Source organism: Mytilinidion resinicola (genome assembly GCF_010093595.1).
Source record: "Mytilinidion resinicola strain CBS 304.34 unplaced genomic scaffold BDZ99scaffold_7, whole genome shotgun sequence".
NCBI lineage: Eukaryota > Fungi > Ascomycota > Dothideomycetes > Mytilinidiales > Mytilinidiaceae > Mytilinidion > Mytilinidion resinicola.
Window position 1 is genome coordinate 1397682 of NW_022985443.1, and position 21548 is coordinate 1419229.

The 21548-nt window shown below is 50.4% G+C and overlaps 8 protein-coding genes across 8 annotated transcripts; 5 read left to right on the forward strand and 3 right to left on the reverse strand.

The window, feature by feature from the left end:
- Positions 1-1100: 1100 nt before the first annotated feature.
- BDZ99DRAFT_475314 (kinase-like protein) lies at positions 1101-2684 on the forward strand (the record flags this gene model as incomplete). The annotated part of the gene is made up of 1 exon (XM_033721976.1): positions 1101-2684. One exon carries the CDS (start codon positions 1101-1103, stop codon positions 2682-2684), a length of 1584 nt encoding a protein of 527 aa, XP_033578770.1.
- A 653-nt stretch (positions 2685-3337) lies between these two features.
- Positions 3338-5535, reverse strand: BDZ99DRAFT_560247 (MFS general substrate transporter; the record flags this gene model as incomplete). The annotated part of the gene is made up of 6 exons (XM_033727288.1): positions 3338-3579; positions 3638-3911; positions 3982-4292; positions 4346-4581; positions 4975-5271; positions 5349-5535. 6 exons carry the CDS (start codon positions 5533-5535, stop codon positions 3466-3468), a joined length of 1419 nt encoding a protein of 472 aa, XP_033578771.1. The 3' UTR covers positions 3338-3465.
- Positions 5536-6594: 1059 nt separating this feature from the next.
- Positions 6595-7585, reverse strand: BDZ99DRAFT_560251 (uncharacterized protein). Its single transcript, XM_033727289.1, has one exon. The coding sequence runs from the start codon at positions 7385-7387 to the stop codon at positions 6626-6628; it is 762 nt and encodes a 253-aa protein (XP_033578772.1). The 5' UTR covers positions 7388-7585; the 3' UTR covers positions 6595-6625.
- Positions 7586-8877: 1292 nt separating this feature from the next.
- Positions 8878-10076, forward strand: BDZ99DRAFT_440744 (sucrose cleavage family protein; the record flags this gene model as incomplete). Its single annotated transcript, XM_033717730.1, has 2 exons — positions 8878-9213; positions 9276-10076. The coding sequence occupies 2 exons, from the start codon at positions 8878-8880 to the stop codon at positions 9924-9926; spliced, it is 987 nt and encodes a 328-aa protein (XP_033578773.1). The 3' UTR covers positions 9927-10076.
- Positions 10077-10107: 31 nt separating this feature from the next.
- On the forward strand, positions 10108-11538 carry BDZ99DRAFT_280923 (uncharacterized protein). Its single transcript, XM_033713996.1, has one exon. The coding sequence runs from the start codon at positions 10283-10285 to the stop codon at positions 11336-11338; it is 1056 nt and encodes a 351-aa protein (XP_033578774.1). The 5' UTR covers positions 10108-10282; the 3' UTR covers positions 11339-11538.
- BDZ99DRAFT_280924 (major facilitator superfamily transporter) lies at positions 11539-13728 on the forward strand. The gene is made up of 6 exons (XM_033713997.1): positions 11539-12003; positions 12056-12565; positions 12620-12776; positions 12831-12977; positions 13040-13225; positions 13277-13728. Exons 1-6 carry the CDS (start codon positions 11738-11740, stop codon positions 13670-13672), a joined length of 1662 nt encoding a protein of 553 aa, XP_033578775.1. The 5' UTR covers positions 11539-11737; the 3' UTR covers positions 13673-13728.
- On the reverse strand, positions 13695-16411 carry BDZ99DRAFT_414359 (uncharacterized protein). Its single transcript, XM_033716729.1, has 7 exons — positions 16270-16411; positions 15747-16215; positions 15179-15691; positions 15074-15128; positions 14693-15018; positions 14516-14639; positions 13695-14464 (listed from the first exon to the last, which is right to left on the reverse strand). The coding sequence occupies exons 1-7, from the start codon at positions 16277-16279 to the stop codon at positions 13784-13786; spliced, it is 2178 nt and encodes a 725-aa protein (XP_033578776.1). The 5' UTR covers positions 16280-16411; the 3' UTR covers positions 13695-13783.
- A 2352-nt stretch (positions 16412-18763) lies between these two features.
- On the forward strand, positions 18764-21545 carry BDZ99DRAFT_569774 (uncharacterized protein; the record flags this gene model as incomplete). Its single annotated transcript, XM_033727920.1, has 8 exons — positions 18764-18907; positions 18969-19142; positions 19202-19313; positions 19373-19454; positions 19525-19667; positions 19719-19803; positions 19855-20039; positions 20096-21545. 8 exons carry the CDS (start codon positions 18764-18766, stop codon positions 21304-21306), a joined length of 2136 nt encoding a protein of 711 aa, XP_033578777.1. The 3' UTR covers positions 21307-21545.
- Between the last annotated feature and the right edge of the window lie 3 nt (positions 21546-21548).

Consider the following 21548-nt stretch of genomic DNA (forward strand, 5'->3'; position numbering starts at 1 on the left):
GCCTTGGGCTCAGTCTTGTATCATCGCCTGCAGTGACACGTCAGCAGTGCCAAGTAAAAACAAATCACATACCCAGGTGAATCTCGCTGCCTAGAATTTCCGTACTCCTACTCTACCTAGAACTGCGTTTCAGTTGACTTTGAAGCCATACAAATGCCGCCACTAGTCCCCGAGTGGAGATGGGACAGTGCACAGGGCGAGCATTATTTCTGGTGTGCGGCTTAGCAGTGCTACATCTTTCAATCTGGACACAGAGTCTCCCTGGGGTCACTAGTCCCGACTCAATCAGCACATGGAGGCTTGGGAAAGGATGGAGTCGATATCCACACTGGGAACGGAGCGAAAGTCGATCTATCAGTCAAGGGTATGCCCATCTTACGGTTTTCCTCCTATAAATGTAGTAGTCTTGCTTCAGTATACTGACCTTTCACCAGGGCTCGGACCGGACTGGGTTGATGCATCTCATCGGCAGCACAATGATATAGATGAATCCTCAGGTCGCTAAGGACCTCTAGAGGATCGCATGCATCTTGAACCGAGTCACCGGCTCAACCTGAGTTCATATTCTACAGGTCCTGCTATCCAAAACCAAGCCTATACCTCCACGTCACCTGTTACATCTGCTGTGTCTAAGGCCATATCGCCATTAGCAGACTCACTCCAGGATGTAAGACTAAATAGCAATGCTAGAATGTTTGAAAGGTTAGATCCAGAGTATTGGGTACAGGATAATGGCAACAAATTCTTTTCATTTGGAAAAGTCTTTCAAGTTTTATATCCGGAGCCGGTGGGGGAGCTCCTTCAAACTCTACTCCCGTCATCAAAATCCCGTTTTGTGAGGGCCACTTATATTAATGAAGTAAGATGGTTCGTGGTTGTTAAGGAGGGGCATAAATCGTCCTGGTGCTTGTAAGTAAACTTGCTTATCAAACGTATGGAGCAGGAACGAGGTCTTAATGCGGCGCAGGCCTATTATAACATATGGCGGTCGCGGAGTCATTGCATGAAACTTGATCAAAAAAGATCATGCTATAGTATTCACAGGAGACCGCCCTCCAGAACCACTGCTTGATGAATTACCAGCCTTAGGAAAAGCCGGCATGACAGACCCGATCAAGATCCAGGCCCGGAAACCCCCACCACGGCTCAGTTTTGCGAGATCGAACTCTCCCGCAAGAGCGGACTCTCCCGACTTCGCAAAGCGCGATACTATAGAGCGGCTGCACAAAGTCAAGGTCGACTCCGCGAAATTAAACTCTCTCGAAAGAACCGAATGCATCGGGCAATTGGACGCTCTGGCGCCAATCAACTTCGCCAAGGTCCATACTGTAGAACACAACGTCAAGGTCCGTGAATTTGGTGACGTGGCCGCAGAATACGAGGATAAGCTATGGGCCCAATTTCGTGCGCAATTCTCTTCCTCTACGACGTCTCAAAACACTATTCACCACGACTATAACGCTGAGAAAGAAGATCCGTACAGGTCCACCGCGCTACTGGGAAGAGAGTCCTTTGGTTTCGTAGACCAGGTCGAAGCCCGCCTGCGTAACCAAGCGGTCTACGCACACAAGTTATTCCGACTACCAACTGTCTTCCCCAAAAGAGAAAAGTTGATTGAAGAAATCAAGGAAGAAGCCCGGATTACACACCGCCTGCGGCATCATCACATTGTGACGGTCTTTGAAACGTACCAATGGCGACAGCATTTCGGGATCATAATGCGCCCGGTTGCCCAGTCAGATCTAGCGGCACTTCTCGACGAGATCGAAAACGAGAAGACAGCCGACGCCAAGAGAGCTGATTTACTCCAGAGAATACCTGGCTGGTGTGGTTGCCCCATCCAAGCAATGGTTTATGTGCATCAAAAGCGAGTGAGACATAAAGATATCAAACCGTCGAACATTATGATCAAGGACGGGGTCTTGTTTCTCACGGACTTTGGGCTTGCAGAAGACATGGCGGAGAAAGGGTCGTCCGGGACTGAAGGTTCTATCGGATTACATACAGCGAGATATTGCGCTCCTGAAGTTGTACAAGACGCCGCAAGACGCGGTCGTTCTGCCGACATATTCTCCTTAGACTGCGTTTTCCTGGAACTAGCAACTGTGTCTATTTGCTCAGCGGGTGGAAGAGCACGCCTGTGGGACTATCGACTCGACCAATCAGACTCTTTTGTGCCATCCACGGCATACTCCAGCTGCTCGAAACGGATCGCTCACTGGATACTTTATCTCTGGGCTAACAGCAATTCTAGTGGCTTTCACGTGAGAGCACCAGTGTCTGAGGCATCCATATCTGAGCCAGAAGCCTCGCCGGAGGAAGATTTTTCTTCTTACCTACCCAAGAGTCAAAGGCGATCCAAGAAGATACATACTGCTGCACAAGCCGGATCTCTTATCGCTGATCTTGCATTCTTCATGATGGACCCCGAGCCCTCAGAAAGAATGACAGCGGACCAACTCTCGTTGCTACTCAGGAACTCGGCGTGGGACTATAGTTCACGCGTTCAGGCTGGTGCATGTGAGACATGTCAAAAAGCAATGACATGGAGTGCAATACGCTTCCTGTATTCAAACCCAAAGAAATCATCGTGGAAGAACGGTATCTTGAAAAACCGGAGGAGATACTGCGCGAGAGTATTATCAAAGACTGGAGCACCGCAAAGAGGGCTTGGTTTCAGCTAGCGAGTGAGGTCATGGTTGAGCCGAATGTTCAATTGAATTGAGTGGGGATCGTTTCATCTCATCGCACCAGGCGGCGAGATCGGCTTCAGAGACGTCAGGTGAATCGCGAGTAAATCACGTGCTTCCGCTTCTCTTCCGGTATAAAATCTTCTCCTGCAGCTCGTCAATTGCTTTCTTCTCATGGGATATCTCCACTGGGGACGATTGGGGGGATCAAAACCCAAGACTACGAGCAGGCGATGGCGAGGGGTTTGGAGCAAACTTCGTCAAATCTATTTTTTATGGAATGTGTGGGGTGGATCGAAACCAAAGGCATGCTTCATGAATGTGGGTTGGCGCTGGTGTTGGATCAAAACAGATACCCGGGAAGACCGCTTGGTGGAGGGCGTTCGGCGCTCAAGACAGACATGGTGGTACTGTTCACCGTCTTTTGCTAGCAGTGTGTATGATTGCAAAAGAGGGTTGACGGGTTGCAGTATCTTCTACTTCGGACTCCTTTCAGTAACGCAAGCCTCGGCTGCATAGCTTCACTGGCCTCTAACGATGGTGCGACAAGCCCATTGCTCGAATCCTCCCTCCGATTTTGCCGGCAAGCATCCGTCGTCGTCGTCATCAGTTCTCGAAATTCGACCACCGGGACATGGCTTGCGATCGCCTACCTTTTTTTCGTAAAATCTCCAGCTTTCCTCTCTCCCCTGCACCCTAGAGGCAGAAAAGAGGGTTTTATACCACTCCAAAGTCAAAGGCACGTGCGTACCACGTGATATTTAGCCCCTAGACCTCAGGTATCAGCCTTCTCCTCATCCAAAACCCTCCCACTCTCTTCTGCCCTCCGCTTCCGAATCTCGTCCCCAAACCGGCGACATGGCACCTTCCGCGCAAACAGGTAATCCATCTGTATCCCATATCAGCTCTCCTCTCGTCTCTCCACAAACCAATATTGCAACACTCACATCATCAAACCCCAGCCCCTTCGTCTCAGGAATCAGGAACCAAAATGCTACACAAAGCGGCACGCCAAACCCTGCAAACACAAACCCAACTTTCGCGCCCAGATTCCCCGCATCAGGGTTGATGAGATACGGAGATATGAAACCGACAAGCCAGCCCATAAAGCCTTGCGTGACGCCGATGATAGACTGCGTGGAGGCCCGAAGAGGGAGCGAGGAAATTTCAGATCCGATGGCGAAGCCGATGGCGCCGAGGGTGAGTTGGAAGACGATGGACCTGGAGGGTTTCATCAGCTTCATTCTCGTCGAACAATGGGAAGGAAGTGCAGTATGCGAAGGTATCTCACCACAGGAATATCAACACCACAACAGCCCACTTTGCCGCAGATGTGGAGACGCAGCCCACGATACCCATCACTAAGAGCAGTAGAGTTAGAACAGCGGTCCCGTACACGATTAACGGCCGCCTTCCCGTTGTTTCAATGAAGAAGAAGGCGGAGATGTTCGCTAGTAGCATGACAGCGTATAGCACGGTTGAGACTGTGAAGTACTCTGTAACGCCAATAAGTTCGAGGAAATAGGTGACGTAGCCGAGAACGAAAGGGGCACCAATAAGCTGTTGGGCGGCGACGGGGAGGATGGCGATAGTGGTGCGTTTCTGCGCGAATTGTCATTAGTGCGCAGTCCCGGGAGGCGTTTTTATGGTCTTACCAGATTCGTTCCGCGGAAGCATTGCAAGAGGAGAGGACCTTTCTGGGCTGCGGCTGCCTGGACTTCTTTGCTAAATGTGACGTTTGCCGAGATTCTGGACAGGTCGGCGTCAATAAGAGAAGAGTCGCTGGAGCCGTAGATTTGTGTTAGGGCTTTCCTAGCTTTCTCGGTCTCGTCTTTTGAGATGAGATAATATGGAGACTCGGGATAGAAGGGGTATCCCCCGACAAGAATCACTGGAATAAATCATTAGTATGCCATTGTCTTGGTCAATCTGAATTCTAGGCAGTACGTACCCACAAAGACGAATTGAAGGACAATGAGCGTACGATACGACCATGCCCCTTCGATCGTCGATGTCCCTTTCGCACACCACCTGATTTGGACAAAACATGTCAGCAAAGAGTCTATCGATTGCAATACGGCAAAGAACAAACGTGATTGCATACGCAAGAGTAGACTGGCCGAGGACAATCGAGCCATTGATCAAGCACAAGTACAGCCCTCTCAGCTCATCTCGGGCATTCTCGCCAATCCACACCGGGAACTCGGTCAGTGCAAGGCCGAAACCGATTGCTACCACGAGATCATTAGCAAAGGTCCTTCTACCGCTGATGGACTTAGCTTACCGGCGACCCCCCTCCCGCACAAAAACAGTTTCCACTCTACACTTCCCAGTTGCATCCCAACCCCGACACCCGTCAAGCCCGCTCCCATTGCTAGCGAGTGTCTTCGTCCCAAACGCTCGAGCAGTTGTCCACCGAGCAAGACACCGACAATGAGTCCACCCATTGAAATACCAGCCCAGCCAGACTGGTAGTTTGCTGGAACCAGATATCCAGAAGTTTGTGAAGTGTATGGCTTTCCATAGACGCGTTGGAAAGCCGGCAATGCGGTGAGGGTGCCTGCAAGGCCGAAGTCGAAGCCTGTGATAGAGTTAGTATGGAGTGATGTAGAAGACGAAGGAGAAGGGAAAGAAGGTAGAAAGATGAAAGGATATTACCAAACATAACGCCGCCAATGGCGCTATACAGAGCCCAGATGGTGAAGCGTTTCTGGTGCCAGAGAATCTCCCATTTCTGTTCTGAGTGTGCGGTTGACCAGTCGGGTGAGAACTTCGGTCTTTGAGGCTGGGAGTCCCTTTCGGCTGGCCTTTGCAAATTCAGGACGGGCGGAGGAGGATGATCCATGACTGAGATTGCTGGTTTCGGATAGCTTGAAACTTGGAAACTGATGTATACGCTTTCAGGTCTCTTTTAATATCTTGTTGGAATAAACTACTTCGCTCTAAAGCCAAGTCATATATTAGTTTGAGACATGTGGACTTGTCTCCACCATCAACCATGGCGGACATACTACTATCAACTGCAACCTGTAACCACACAAAGAAACGTTGGCGCATCTTGAGATATCAACTAGGATGAGGAACTGATTCTCACACTATTTTGGCGAATCGTGTTCTCGTATAGTTCGAGTAGGTGGGCCTGGTTGCCGCCTCGCTTGAGTGAGTTCCCTAACTTGTCAAATGCAGCAAGTCGGAATCTAGACTAGCGCATCGGACGTGGTATGCTGGGTGGTGATCAGATGGCCAAGTCAAACGCAAGTCTATACCGACATATTGTCCTTGCCACCGGCTGAAGATTTTCGAGGGGCGCCACATTTCGGACATACCACGTGGCCTTCTGACGTTCTAGTTGGTTCAACGATCATTCCACCATCGTCTTCTAATCAATACATTCGCCGAAGGATAACCAAACTCCCGATGTTACCAGTGCAGGTAGGCCACTAGGTACAGTTCGTAATAAGGCGGCCGTAGAGTTTACAGTTCAGCCACCTCGTGTGCGGATTGCTGCGCCAGTGAATAATGAGCATAAGTTTAATGAGTATGTACTTGTGGGCTAGGCTTAATGGAAAGGGGGCCTTCGTAAGGTGCGAAATTAATAGTCTGGGCATCCTCCTAGGCGTGTTGGCACTTGTAATGTTTGAAATTGAACTTAAGATGAAAGCCTAATGGAAGCGGGCCACCAAATGGCTCCTCCAAGCCAATTAGATTGTGGGAAGGTCACGTGGTATGTCCGAATAGCGATATGGGTATGTCCGAGTAACGCAAGGGGTATATCCGAATCGTGGCGCCCTTTTCGAGGGGGTTTCGCATTTTGCAATGGGTGGCGCGTAGGATGTTGTCCCGTAATGACTCTATCTCGTCGCAAGATGAGTATGACCGTATCTTGACACTCGTCGACTGAATATCATACTTCAAAGCATGCTGACGTGGGGGCTCTATACGAGTTCGATGTAATTATTCTGAGGCATTGCGTCTTCCCACGCCTTTTCGTGAACCTGCCCAATAGCAATTCGCTCCGCACGCGTTCGGCTCGTATTCCATCGGATGAGCATGATGTTGGAGAGACACCATTTCGAAGGCTCATAAAGCTCATGATCGGAGATGGCTCTGTTAATTTTTAGGCCATAAGTGAATTCTGGGGGGAGTTTACCCTCGGCTGTGTCTCCTGGATACAAACTCCGTGAAAGCAGAATGTATTCATAGCTGCCGTCATCAGGATGTAATATAGGCACGCGATCACCGGCGTAAAGAATTCCGCAATGTCGTGTCATAGATTCGGTTTCAAACAATGGAGTCCAATTTGGGAGACAGTTACTCTTTCCCGATGGCAGTGCACGCGCTAATCGCATACAAGTGAAATAGAACGAACTCCGTTTAGTAGTTTCAGTCGTGAAATGTAACACGTCAAAGGTCAGGGTGCTGTCGGGATCAGAATCTGGAGGTGTACCAGCTTGAGACAGATCAACGATCCCTGAAAACGCGTTCAGCGCATCGGTTCGATAAGAAAGTTTTCTTTGCGAATATTGTTCAACTAGTCCCGTATAACTGGTGAAGTTTGCTGACCAGGTGAAATCTTGAAGAAAATCACGGCTAGACTGAGTCGAGAGTAGCACTTCTGGAAATGTAGCGAGAAAGGGTTCCCGAAGGGCCGAAATGGCTAACGTGGATAGTTGTGGTCCAAGGGATGCCACCTTCATGATACTGTTGATTGGAACACTCGCTTCAGAATTAACACAGTGAAGGAAGGGACCGAATTCTGTCAATACGAGACATCTTTTAGACAACAAAGCTTCTTAATAGGTCCATGCACGTGTTTGAAATACTGGCATCGTAGTTCTACTATCAGGCACGCCGTGCAAACATCCGTCTTTCATGTTCATGGCGACAACATTTGGCAAGAAAGTCCAGTCATGTAGGCCCGGAATTTGCCAGGAAGAATCGTTTGCCATCATACGCAACAATAGTGACCATTGATTGACTGTAGATGATGTCCATCTGTGAAACCTGGCTGTGCTTTTGAGCGACATTGTCTTGCTCAATGCATACTAGAAGTGTCAGCTTGTTCATGCAGAATATATTCTCGAGGAGCCTCACAGGCATCAACCCATAGGTAACGCTCATTGAGCTTCTGCGTGAATTCCATAGCATTGCGAATGACATTTGGTAATACCACTTGGTTGTCACTCAAGCTTCCTTTCACACCGAGCATGGACCGGTTTGCGGATGTGGACTGGAATGTTGGGGCGTTACCCCATAACGTGAGTGATGGGGTTATTACGCACGAGGTAGTTATTACGCACGAGGTAGTTATTACGCACGAGGTAGTTATTACGCACGAGGTAGTTATTACGTTGGTCTAAGCTTCACACGTATTCCGAATCTGTGCACCCGCCAAGCTTTTTTTTAATGTTCGGAAGCGTAATAACTACCTCGTGCGTAATAACCCCATCACCTACGTTACATAACTGAGGGTCAGAAACTTGTATCTTGTAGAGGCTCTTACCAGGCATTCACCCTCAACTTCAATGAGAGTGATGTCTATGGCGGATGAGTACCGCGAGAAGCTCTCGAGATGGGATAGACTCTGCTTTGATTTACAATGTTCGATACTGAGCCGAATAGCGTCAAAGTCCAGAGCTCTTGGAAGTCTTCATACTGAACTGGCAATAAATTGATCCTACAATTTGGGACTCTTGGGGAAATCAAAGGCCGCCTTTACTGTCCTTTCTGCAGGCTAGTTACACGTATCATTCCCTCAAAAGAATCGGAACAACAACACATTGAAGGCCGACTCTCGTGGTTAGAGAATGATGGCGAAAACCTACTCAACTCGTACATATATACGCATCGGTCGGCAGCCTTGTAGGGGGACGATTCGTCAGTCATGGCGTCCGTCATTTTGGCTCGATACAATTTGAACGTTATGCCGGCCATCTTGAGGATGATGCTGGACTCGGAACCGACTTGAACAACCGAGCCGTTGTAGTTGGCAAGGTCCTCTCCTGTACAGAGGTCATCGGCTGAAGTAGAAGTGTCCATCGAAGTGGAGTGCGGAGATGATGGAGATGAACTCGGAGTTAGTAGTGTGAAGTGGAATGCGGAGCGGAATGCTTCCGCGTTCCTGCGACGAAGGCAGAACTCCATAACAAAGTTCTGCTCCCAGCCTGCCTTCCTTGCTCTGCATATCATGTATCTGCGATGCTGGAATAGAGCGGCAAGGCCAATACGCGCATCTTTGGTATCCCAAGCCCGGCATGCCTCGTCCGGTGCGCGATCTCGAATCCACGTTCCTCCGCCGTTTCCAATAATAGAGTCCTGTCCTTCACCGACATGCGCATGTCGTGCAGCCCCCAAAAATCTAGACATCGACCGAGAGGAGCCTCTCAATGGGAAAATGGCAGCGTACGCGGAGCAAGTCATCGTCTCAACTGGGAGGGACGACTGGAGTAGCAGAATAGAGGACGAGGAGCACCTTGCTAAGTCCTTAAAGGGCTTTTTAGGAAGAGGAGGAAAGTTCAGTGACGTCCGTCCGTTTCCCATTCCTACTCTTCAAAAGTAGCTTGTTTCTTACATCTAGCGATATAGCCATTCCATAATGTGTTGGTCACGAACTCTTCTTTCCAACCCAGCACGTCTGCGCCCACCGAGACCTCCGTTTATCTGCTCCCTAGCTTCCGCTATATCCCCTCAATATCCATCGAGCCCAGCGTCGTAGAGACCTTTGTGAAGGGCTTTTTAAAACCGACCAAACTCCATAGCGCACACAACGTTCTCTCAGAGACTCAGAAAGAGGTTCTCACAAGGGATTCAGCACTGGAGACGCAGTTCGCGAATGTCCGGGATGTAAACGAAATACTAGTTCTCATATGCGGTCATGGTGGAAGAGACGAGCGATGTGGCATCATGGGGCCGCTGCTCCGCTCCGAATTTGAGGAGAAGTTACAAAAGAGGGGAATCCGTATTGGATCACCACCGCTAGAAGACGGTCAGGATACAAAGTCGGCACGAGTAGGCCTCATCAGCCATATTGGCGGACATAAATTTGCCGGAAACGTGATCATCTATATACCTCCTTCGTTGCAAGGGAACACTTTAGCCGGGACTGGAATATGGTACGGCAGAGTTGCTCCAGAACATGTTGAAGGCATAGTAGACGAGACCATCTTTGGTGGAAGGGTCATTCGAGACATGTTCCGAGGCGGCATCAAACAAGGCGGGGAGCTTTTGAGGCTGTAAGACAGTGAAGACAGACAGAAGGTCACATTGTATGTACACTGGAGCGCTCCTCACTCACGCAAGGAGACTGTAAGATACCGAAGACAGACAAAGGATACTTTGTACATTAGCACACTCCTCACTCATAGAATGAGGCTCAATCATACATCGAACAACTTGGTAAACAACCTTTAGGTATTATAAACATATCTTGGCGTAATGGAGCTTGGACCACGCCTGCGATTCCGCAACGGGTGAGGGCACCTCCATTTCCCTAACACGCCACCATCATGATGCCTTGACGCCCATACACTCTTTTAAATCCTCTTTTCTCTGTCCTCAGTAGTAACCATAGGCAACTGATACACACGCTCAATATGGGGTCGGCTCCCTCAATTATCGTCCGCCCGCACTCGGGAATGCTCGTCGTCCTCGGGACAAGTGCTCTCGGAGGTGCAGCATACAGATACGGCACCGCCTCAGACTCCGACGACACATCCCTAAACCCACACTCCTTCACGCCGTACACCCTCGTCTCGAAACAACCCATCTCCTCTACCAGCACAATATTCACGCTGCGCAACCGTTCCGGCTCCCCAGACCCCGAATCGCTGAAGAACGTGTGGAAACACTCAGTATGGAGCGTGCAGGTCAAACAGCCACAATTGCAGATTGCGAGGGCCTATACACCATTACCCCCACATGCAGGGAGGGCAGAGGGCGTGCAGGACGAGACACAGGAGTTGAGACTACTCATACGGAAAGAGGAGGGAGGCGAGGTTTCTACATATGTGCACAAGCTGCCCGAGCAGTCGACAGTCGAGTTACGAGGACCAAACGTGGAACACGAGCTTCCGCATAACACGAAAGAGGTGTTGTTCCTAGCTGGAGGGACTGGGATCGCACCTGCGATGCAGGTTGCGCATGCGCTGAGAAGCAAGCCCGGGGCTCGACTGCATATACTGTGGGCAAACCGCAATAGAGAAGACTGTGTTGGCGGGCAGAGCGACGGTCTCCAGGCCGCACCGCCGGGGCGTCTATCGGGTTGGAGGAGTATGTTTGGGTTAGAGGAGCCAGTCCTTCCACAGGAATCTGCGACTCCACCGGCGAAGCAGGGCGTCATAGTCAAGGAGCTAGAGGCGATGAAGGACAGCTCGAAATCACATGGCAGCGGGCTGAGTGTGGAGTACTTTGTCGATGACGAGAGGAAGTTCATCAAACCCGTGAACATCGCCAGGCATTTAAAGCTATCGGATCAGAATGATGACGCACCCTCGAAGGAAGGGAAGGTAATCCTCGTGTCTGGACCTGATGGCTTCATCGAGCACTGGGCTGGCAAGAAGTTGTGGATTGGTGGGCGAGAAGCCCAAGGGCCTCTTGGAGGCGTGCTGGGCCAAATGGATTTAAGAGGTTGGCAAGTGTATAAATTGTAATGTGTGTATACCCAAACAGGACGATGCTGAAGCGATTACCAACTCCGTCGGATGTGTTCCGCACACATTTACAAAATGTATGGAGGAGTCATATAAATCCTCCCGCTATCGCGCTAATCCCCCTTAACGTAGGCCTAGCAGGGTATCAATCGCCGAACTCAATTACCAAGTGCGAAAGGAAATTGATTCCGCGTTCTCTGATAATCACCACATTGCTAAGCTCGGCACTGCAGGTGTGGTTCCTCACTGTCAACCTCAGAGAAAGACTCGAGATGAATGTCTTGATATCTTCGTTGTGCATCGGTTCCTCACTCTCCCGCTAAAGACTCCTGTTATCTGCCCACTCCTATAGTTTTAACCTCGGCATTGACGACTAACGAAAGTCAAACACCACCAACCATGGCGCAAGCGGCGCAAGCGAATTCAGAGTTAGGGGACCCTATGTCTGCCGAAGGCGCTGTCACAATGAAAATGAAGGCAAATCGTGGGGAACGGCCCGAATGCTTCAGGTCCACTGCTCAAGAAATACTATTCGTGTTCACTGCTACCATGGCAATTGGAATGAACTCATTTACTATCGGATCAATTACTGTCATCACTTCTTTCATCGGGAAAGATTTACACATGACGAACGCAGAGATCACGTGGATTAGTGCCTCCTCAGCGTGAGCGTATCACCCTTTATTATCACACCCTTTTGTTAATGAAAGTTTACAGACTCTCATCCGGATCTCTGCTTCTCTTCTTCGGAAGCGTAGCAGATCTTTTTGGCCGCAAATCCATGTTCATAGGGAGCATGGGCTTATTCTCCGTCCTCTGCCTCGCTGCAGGCTTCTCGAAAACAGGTCTCACGCTCGACATATTGAATGGCATTATGGGCGTTTTCTCAGCGTCTGCCGTACCTCCAGCTCAAGGTATCCTCGGCGTTATCTATGAGAAGCCTTCGAAGAGGAAGAACAAGGTCTTCGCATGCTTCAGCGCCGGCAACCCTCTCGGATTCGTCTTCGGCTCGATATTTTCGGGGATTGCGACGCAAATATTCAATTGGCGTGCGTCTTTCTGGCTGTTGGCTATCATTTATCTCGTCTTCACGGTGATCGCACTCTTCACAGTTCCGAATGATACGTCGGCCAAGGAGCCGCTGACGTGGGAGACGCTAAAGAAGTTTGATATTGTTGGGACGGTTTTGACTATAGCCGGAATTGGCATGTTCTCTGCGTCTCTGAGGTACGTCTTCCCTTTGTGGCCTCAATTGTTAGAGCATTTGTTAACTCGTCTTAGTCTTGGAGGCGATGCATCAGATGGCTGGAAGACGCCTTACGTACTTGTTCTGCTCATCCTCGGAATATTGGCGATAGGGCTGTTCATCGTTTGGGAGAACAAGTATGAGCACGCGATGATACCAATGAACATATGGAGAGACCGTGATTTCTCCCTCGTGAGTCTTCTACCAACCAGTGATACCCTATCGACAGATTCTAACTATACACAGCTTATATCAATCATGCTCCTCGGCTTCCTAGCCTTCCCAATCCTCTCTTTCTGGGTCGCGTTGTACCTCCAGCGCATAGAGCACATGTCCGCCCTCAACACCGCCGTCCACATGCTACCCATGGCCATCATGGGCATCATTGCAAACGTACGTCCTATATCCCACTTCCAATGCTCCGAAGAACATCAAACCATACTAACCCCACCCAGATCATCGCCGCCCTAATCCTCCACAAAGTCTCCAACAAGCTCCTCATGGGCGTCGGCGCCTGCGCCTACACACTCGCCTTCCTCCTCGCCGCCGTCAACCGCCACAGCGACTCTTACTGGGCCTTCATTTTCCCTGCTCTCATCTTCTCGGTCATAGGCGCAGATTTAGAGTTCAACGTCGCCAACGTAAGCTCCCTCCCCTATCCCCCCAAAATCCCCACCACTAACCTCCCGCAGATGTACGTCCTCTCTTCCCTCCCACCGGCGCGCCAGTCCATCGCCGGCGCTATCTTCCAGACCGTCACGAAACTCTGCATCGCGGTGGGCTATGGTGTCGCCACCGCGATCTTCAATGCCGTGAACGCGAGCCCGGCGAAATCGGGGTATTATGGGAATGATCCGTATCAGCCGTACGCGGCTGTTTTCTGGTTTGGCATGGCGGCCACTGGGGCGAGTGTGCTGTTGGTGTTTTGGTTGAGGATTGGGACGCAGGGGCATGAGGGGCCAAAGGGGGAGGAGGGTGTTGGGAACGGCGAGGAAAGGGGGGTTGGTGAAGTGAAGGAAGAGCCTGCGGGGCAAGTAGAGCTGCAAGAAGAGAGTGTTAGCGGGGAGAAGAAGGAGATTGATGTATGATAGAATGTTGCTTTCGTCCGAAGATCTCCGGCTCTACTTCATGTACTATATAGCCAACATGCATATAGATAGATAAGAAGCCTAGAAGCCCTACACCATCCACCATCCATCCTACAAGTAGAACACCCCCGAAATCAACCCCTCATACCTCACCGTCCTATTCGCCACCCCCTCCTGCGCCACATCCCGCAGCATATAATCCTCCGTATCCCCAAACCCGTCACCCCCCACCACATCCACCCGAAACTGCACATCCTGCGCCACATACTTATACGCCCCCGCGCCACTCGCCTCCGCCGGCAACACCGGCAGCTCCACCGCCGCCGGCTCCGTCGCCGCCACGGGCACCATGACCATCGAGTTCGGCGCCGGCGCGTCGGTCCCCGCGACCACCTGCTGCGACTCGAAGCGCGGCCACGGCAGCTTCATGAAGAGCACCGCGCGCTCAAGCTCCGGCGGGCACTGCGCGCGGCGGCGGCCGAAGACATCGTCGACGTAGTCGCGGAAGCCGGTCGTCTGGTCCGCGAAGGCCCAGCACAGGCGGATCGTGTCGCCTTCTTTGATATGCTCGCCGGGGGTGGCGGCGCCGTTGGCTTTGAGGATGCGCCAGTATTGCGGCGTGTCGGATTCGGACATGGCGGGGAGGAAGACGCCCTGCGCGGTGCGGAAGACGACCATGTGGGCGGGTGGGGGCGTCGAAAGAGGGGTGGTGGTGGGATCGGTTTGGGCGGGAGAGGGGGAGGGGGAGGTGTAGGGGTGGGTGGAGATGGTGACGCGGGCGCCGTGGGTGAGCTGTGGGTTGGTTAGTAAGGGGCTTTGAGGGCTGGGTGGATGGGGTCTTACGGAGTCGCTGAATGGAGCGGTGATGTTCCATTGCGTGTATGTGTATTCCGGCTCATACTTGGCTCCGAAGTAGGTCGAGCCGACTTTGTTGTCGGTATAACCAAGCAGGACAGGGGCACGGAAGCTGGTATGATTAGTAAAACGTCTTTAGTTTTGATGTGGAAGTTCTAGACCTACGTCTTTGGGTTGAAAAGCGGTGTCTCTTCCGAGTACTCGATCATAAGCCCCCAGAAACGGGATATGTCAGCGGTATTGACCGACATCATCCTGGGCGTTGTGCTGGAGGTTGGCTTATGACCAAGATAGTATGCAGGGTTTGGTTTGTCTTTTAAAGATAAGCCGTTAAGAGGAGCGGTAAGACGAAACCGCGTCATCACTTGGCGAGATTCATCCAGTTCGATATACTTGCTGAGTGCTGGTACAGCTTGGATGAAATAGCTTTTGACGTCTTCGTACCCCGGGATCCCCGAAAGGGCATCGGCGAGTGGCGTCAATTCGTCCCTCTAATCTCTATGAGTATATAAAAGTCCCAAAGAAGCTCTTAATCAGAAGCCTTACATTGATCACCCTCCAATATTCGTGCTTAGCAACTGTTGGTGCCCACGCAGCGGGGCTGTTTATTGTTAGTATGGGTATATTTGCAGAATCAAGGCATCAACTGACTTATTTGCAAGAATGGTGTCGCCTCCCACAGCTTCGAAGATGTTGTTTTCGTTGGTCTTTTTATCCATGGTGTTCTGGGACTGCGTGCTTCCCTTTTCTTCCTCGTGTTTCATGCTAGCTCCAATGCCAATTGGTGTTGAAACCGAGACTCCGACAGAGACTTTGAATTGCTCCTTCTGCTCTTGCTCTGTGGTTAGAGTGTCGGTCTTAATGATCTTAGTAGATTGCAACCGGCCTCCAAGCGTCAGATTTTGACAGAAAAGGTGACCAAAGTCTGCATGAAGTTTGCGCAAGTCATTGATGTTCTTTGACTTTCGAACTTTCTCCACGGCCTTTATAAGCTCCGGAGTTGGCTCAATGTCGTCTGAATAGAGGAACAGGTCGCAGCGAGGGTACAAATATCGAGCAATGAGAGTTTTCTGGTAGGTGTTTGTCGTCGTCTTTGATGAGCTCTCGCTCCTGCTAGAAAAACCAGCGCTGACGGTTACCGAGAAACCAGCATACCCAGCAGACCTGAACAATACCATTTAGTGATAGAGAATTACTACTTATTTAGGACCGGACTTACATTGACGACTCAGTAGATTGAGCACTGAAGTCGCTCCGCGCCATACTGACCTCGAACTCGTGCTCGCAAGCAGTAATGTCAATGCGTGAGTCATCATTGACTCGATAATTCGGGATGCCTTTGTAAGGTTTCTCATTCGGAATGTCAGTAGATTTCGCTTTTGTGGTTGGGTTACTACCAGCCAGACCAACACCACCCGGGGCACTTGCTATCGTTGATAAGGATGCGTCGGATTCAAGACTACTACTCTTCGGTGGAGGAGGCAGTGGGGCTACGTCAGTATATGTTGGACGCTGCGGCCTTGGCTTAGTTGAAGGCGTGGCACCAGCCGCAGTCGAACCGGAGGGAACGTTCGAATTTTGAGTATTCGGTGTTGCCGTCGTGGTCGTTGAATTAGAGGCAGCATTCGTAGCAATAGAACTAAAAGGAACAGGAAGTGATGTTGCAGTAGGCGCTGCTCCACTTTGGGCTTTTGTGTCTGATTGTGGTGCTTGCGATGGCTTCACGGCTTCCGTCTTGCCACGTGACAACATGTCAGACTCGCTGGGAGAGTAATCTGGAATCGACGAGATAGGATCATTGGAAAGCTTGGAGCGAAGCTGAAACGCTGCTTTTGGAGCTCGGACAATGCGATCTTTGCGGCGGTCGACAATCCAACCATAAAAGACACCACAGTTTCGAAGAACTTGAGCCCATTTTTCCTCGGACAGGCTGCCGGCTCCCATTTGGTCTCCGGCACCTGAAGCGACAGTAGGAAGCTCATCCTTTACAAGCGAGTTACGCGCTTTTTCAGTGTATGGTGATGCTGTCTTTCCCGGCGGAGGCTCCCTCATAGTCGTATCGGCTTGGATGCCCGCAGGAACCTCTAATTTGGATGGATTGTTGAAGGCCTGGTTTGACTTGAAAAACAAGTTTACGGAAGGTATGGGCACAGAACCAGAACCTTCATCAGACGCAGGTTCGGTAGTAGCTGAAGGCTCCAACGCTAGATATTCCAGGAAATTGAGATTCTCGTCTTCAACAGTGGTCCCAGATTTGGTACAGAATCTATGGACGCTCGAGAAGGATGACATAGAAGACACTAGCTTGCGAAGTCCAGCAAGACTCATTGTCTTTGCATCCCTGAGGCCAAGTGACTTCGAGTGAACCGATCCTTTGCTCGTGGTGGTCGGTGACGCAGTAGGATCAGTCGGCGAGATAGCCCATTGATAGACCATTATTACGAAAGGCCGTTGGGAAAGAACTTCGGCCACGCTTTTCGTCTTTGGGCGCACTATATAGATCAAATCCCCTTGAGCTTTGGTATCGGCGTTTTCGCGAGATATCTCCAGGTACGAGACGATGCTGACAGCATCTGATGCCACAGAGCCATCTGGAAAACAGAAGGTCTGTGTGGCGGTGCTACAAATCATCAGCAATGCAGATGCCTCGGGGATATTCTACATACATCTTCGCGGCTAACTTGGTCCTAACGGCTGCTAGCGTGGTTTCCGTAGGGCCAAACCTATCGAGAAGTCAGCGAGAACCCATGACAAAAGTCTCGAAAAAGCTAGGTAAGTATGGCCTTACTCTCCCTTTTCCAACGTAGCTATTGCATTATGCGTAGTGCTTGCCTGTTGGCCTTCGGTCGCTGAACTCGATGATAGACCCAGCTCTAAAATCCTATATGCTTTCGAGAGCGGCGTTTTCTTCGATGCTTCATCCTCTTGCAAGGGCTCACCAATTTTGGGAGCCTCATTTTTTGGAGGTGGTTTCGTGCCTATGTTGATCGGCGTCAGTGGACCCGGATTTGAGACCTCATTTTGACAGATCTGATGGCCATACCGGGCTTCCAAGTTTCGTCAGCATTCGGAGCAGGCTTTCGTGATGATCCGATGACTGGTGCAGAGGCTGTGCTCGAAGCGGGTTTTGATGTATCACCCTTTGTAGCTTTTGTAGAGACAGCGCTTTCAGTTTTTCTACCATCGTCTGGAGAAGCAAGATCGGGAACAGTCTTCGTCTCCGTAGTAGGTACTTCCTTGAGCTGGGAGGAACTTTCAGTCATCTTGCTCAGGGTACGAAAGAGAGCAAACAGTGTCTTGTTTTCTGTCTTTATGCCGAAGTATATAGATCAAAGGAGTACATTCAGTCTAGACGCTGAATATCATTCTAATGGAAGGTAATCGCCAACCTGCCAGGAAAGCATGAGACTTACTCATTCTAGCCAGGCTGTCTACACGAAGGGCTGCATAGCACAAAGACGCTAATACCGCCGTCGAACATGGCTGGCCTCGTCCCGGTGGAGGAGATAGTAAGAACCAGGGTGCTTTCGAACGAGGTTTGTGGCGAGCTGTCACCTTGCAGCTTGCTGTGTCAAGTGCATGGTGCAAGAAGCAGTGTTGGCAATTGTGGCGGTCGTGTTCGCCTGGTGATGCCGATCCTGCACATAGCTCGAGTCGTGAAGGCGCATATCCAGAACGCGGTAGGATGTAAAGGGAAGAGGAGGTGACGAGCTGAGGTTGAACTGGGCAAATGTGGCTTCGGCTGATAGAATAAATTCGGCGATCGCGGACCTGCTTCACCTCCAGGCCTCCCGACCACCCTGCCTTCACCATGCTGGCACCATTCTCATCTCATCGTCATGCATCTCAGCACCTTCTTGGCCTTCTCATGCAGTATTCTTATCGGCCTTTGAACCGTCAATAGCGGCTCGGCTGCCGCCATGCTGCTACAGACCAGCTGAGGCGCCTCGTCGCGTCCTACGATAACGGATGAAAGCCGCATACAGCTCCATCAGCCTGTCTATCCGCTAGCCGTTTTAACCTCATCGTGGCAATTGTTAGCGATGTGTCTGTGTTCAATAAACATGCAGGCAGCATCATCCTCCGCCTGTGCTTCGGCAACACATGGTGCTTGCAGCTCGTTTAGACTGGAACCGGGCCTTCTAGGACGAATTTCCTTGAACCATTTTCAATTACGATTTGATTCTAAAATTCACATCTCATCTACCTACCTGGGGACCTCTTGCGGTCTTCGCGATGGCACTGTTGTTAGCACCGTACAATGACTCCATGCGGTTGGGGAGAGGGTTCAACTCCTACACACAGACTATGTGCATCGACCAAGCCGTGGAGATCGCTCAGGATGACATTATCTCTGTGCGACCAGACAATCCCTCGCAGGTAATCGAGTACGCGCTCCAAGCTATACAAAATAGTCCTCTTGACACTTTCAACTCTCTAGGTCGTGTCCTACTCCTCTAGATTTGTCGACAAGCTTAGTGAAGTGGTTGACACGATGAATCTCTCCTATGGCTCTTCTATCAAGAAAGGCACCATAGAAATTTCTGGAAACGCCAGTACTGTGGACGAAGACAAAATCAAGAGCTCGGACGTCAACATGATCGTGTCTGTCAAGGTTTGTAGCTTTCTCCAGTGCTCGCTAATTTGAACAACAACTGATAGAGTCGTTGCTAGGTTGTTAACCAAACTACGACACTGGTAGATACATGCAAATTCAAGCCCATTCAAGGGGTCTTGCCTGGGTCTCAGAAGTTCAACGAATGCTTCGGAGATTGCTTCATTTCAGGTTGGTCACCTCCAATATCTACCCACAATGGTGGGCCACCATTGCTGATGTTTATGGAGGATTCATCGAGGGAGGAGACTTCACCGCGATTTGCTCTACTCGAGTACTTGACAGGAGTAAGGTTGGGAAAATCTCAGCATCGTAAGTAATTTGTGACGCGTTGCCATTCCACTTGTATAGTATCCGCTGAGCTCATCTTTTGCCTACGCAGGATCAAGGGGAATTTGAATACCAGCAACAATAGCGACTTCACGCTGGATACATTGAACATTGACTCTGTGGATTCTTGGAACTCAAGTGACACGGAGACCACCATTTCCGTGAGCTGGATGGGAGGCGGACAAGTGAAAGAAGGTAGGCGTAGCCCAATGAGCTCAGTTTTGCATGTGTTAACAATCTCGATAGCTACTACTCTCTGGGATACAAAGTCCCTTTTCGTCGCAGCAGCAGCGTTTCCTTTTCAAGTTGCAAAATGTCCCCAAAAGACTTGGTGAGGAGACACTTCAGTTCTCTCGTCGCCTCGAGCTGACCTTGACGCAAGGGCTATCTTGACGAAATATAAGCAAAGCAGAAGCTTCGTAGAGTGGAGCGAGAAAGCCAGTTTTACCCCTCTTGAGTATGACAACATTGGCAGTTTCACTGCGGAGTTATTCGACAATTTCATGCAGTACAAATTGTTGCTCAAGAAGGTCCAGACTATCATGGACAATCGAGATCAGTACACAGGTAAATTCTGATCAGCCTTGCCTTTTGAAAGCTAGTCTGACTGATCCATTCGCTAGTGCAAACGGAAAAGCACAACGCGATATCTACCGAAGTCCCAACTTTGATAGCGGTCCGGTCGGCCCTCAGGACAGAGATGAACAAGATCGTCCAAGCTGTTGATGTGCTTGCACGCGACCCCGGAATCTTGAAACGGCAGGCACAAGACTCTGCAGTTCCTCTCCATCCCCTTGTCAAAAGCATCCTCCTGGAAGCACAATATGGCCGATATGGAACGTCAATACCCTCGGATCCCGCCGAACAAAACGTTGCATCCCTGCAAGTAGATGTGGCTTCTTCGCAGCCCCCTACAATGACATCGCCAGCGCAGACATCTGTGCTGGTGGATAGCCCGGGCGTTGAACCAACCCCAATCGTATTCACATCAGGCGAGGGACCAGAAGTGCCAGCGGCAGCTACTGGAACCCCAGCCAAGCCTGAGACGTTCAACTTTGGGGCACTTGTAGCGCCTGAAATCTGGGTAGATTTATTTCCAGTCCCGAAAACCAATGCCACAATAATGCCATCCAAAACATCAGATGAGATAGTCCCACTCACTTCAGGATTTCCTCCACCGCCGTCAAGCGACCTTAAGTCAGAACCTGCGGAACCCCTTCCAGAGGTTCCCAAGACCACCGCACCAATATCTGAGCCTCCAGAGCTTCCTAAACTCAAGGTCCTGGCCGCAAGCTGGGGCATCGCTGATGTCACGCAACACATGAGTCGATTTATTGGCGCCGACCAGACTCTCACCCTTGACACAGGCGCTCTTTCAAATTCCATCCCCGATCCCGGCTGGAAGACGATAAGAACCCTGAGCATCTTGTACAAATATAGCGGGGGGGATGCGAGCGTTGACTCTCGATTTGGGCTCTTGATCACCACGGAGAACAAAGGCATACAAAAGATTTCGCCAGAGTCCATGACACAGCAATCTAGTGTGAAAATGGTCGGACTGAGTCCCAGACGTCCAAGTGGTATCTACATTATTGCTATAGTCTGGGGAGGCGAAGTCATAGATTCTCCGGTCGTCCTTGAGAAGATCTATACTCGGACCGAGCAACAACAAACCTTCCCCGTTAGCAATGACTTCTTTGGGAAAGATACATGGCCTGGCGTTGTCAAGTCTGCTCAAATATACTATCAAGAGACGGAAGATGGGCCCGTCCTATCTAAGCTGAGAGCAGAGGCCGAACCCCGCTGCGGTGTCAATGCCATGCAACTGTTCTAGGTGGCTAAGACTTTCTTAGTAGCCTCCAACTGTCTTCCATACCTGTTTGCTCTCGAATTATTTGTCCAGTTTTAGCGCATTCATAGTTCTACTTAGTACTTAGTGTAACTGCATTGTGAAAGTTGTAACAATCGAGTCTTGGATCGCACCTTCACCTCATACACACCGACTGTTTCTGCTTAAGCAGCGATTCTATTTACGATAGTTCCTATATTTGCCTAACGCGGAAGAAGGCGAGCATG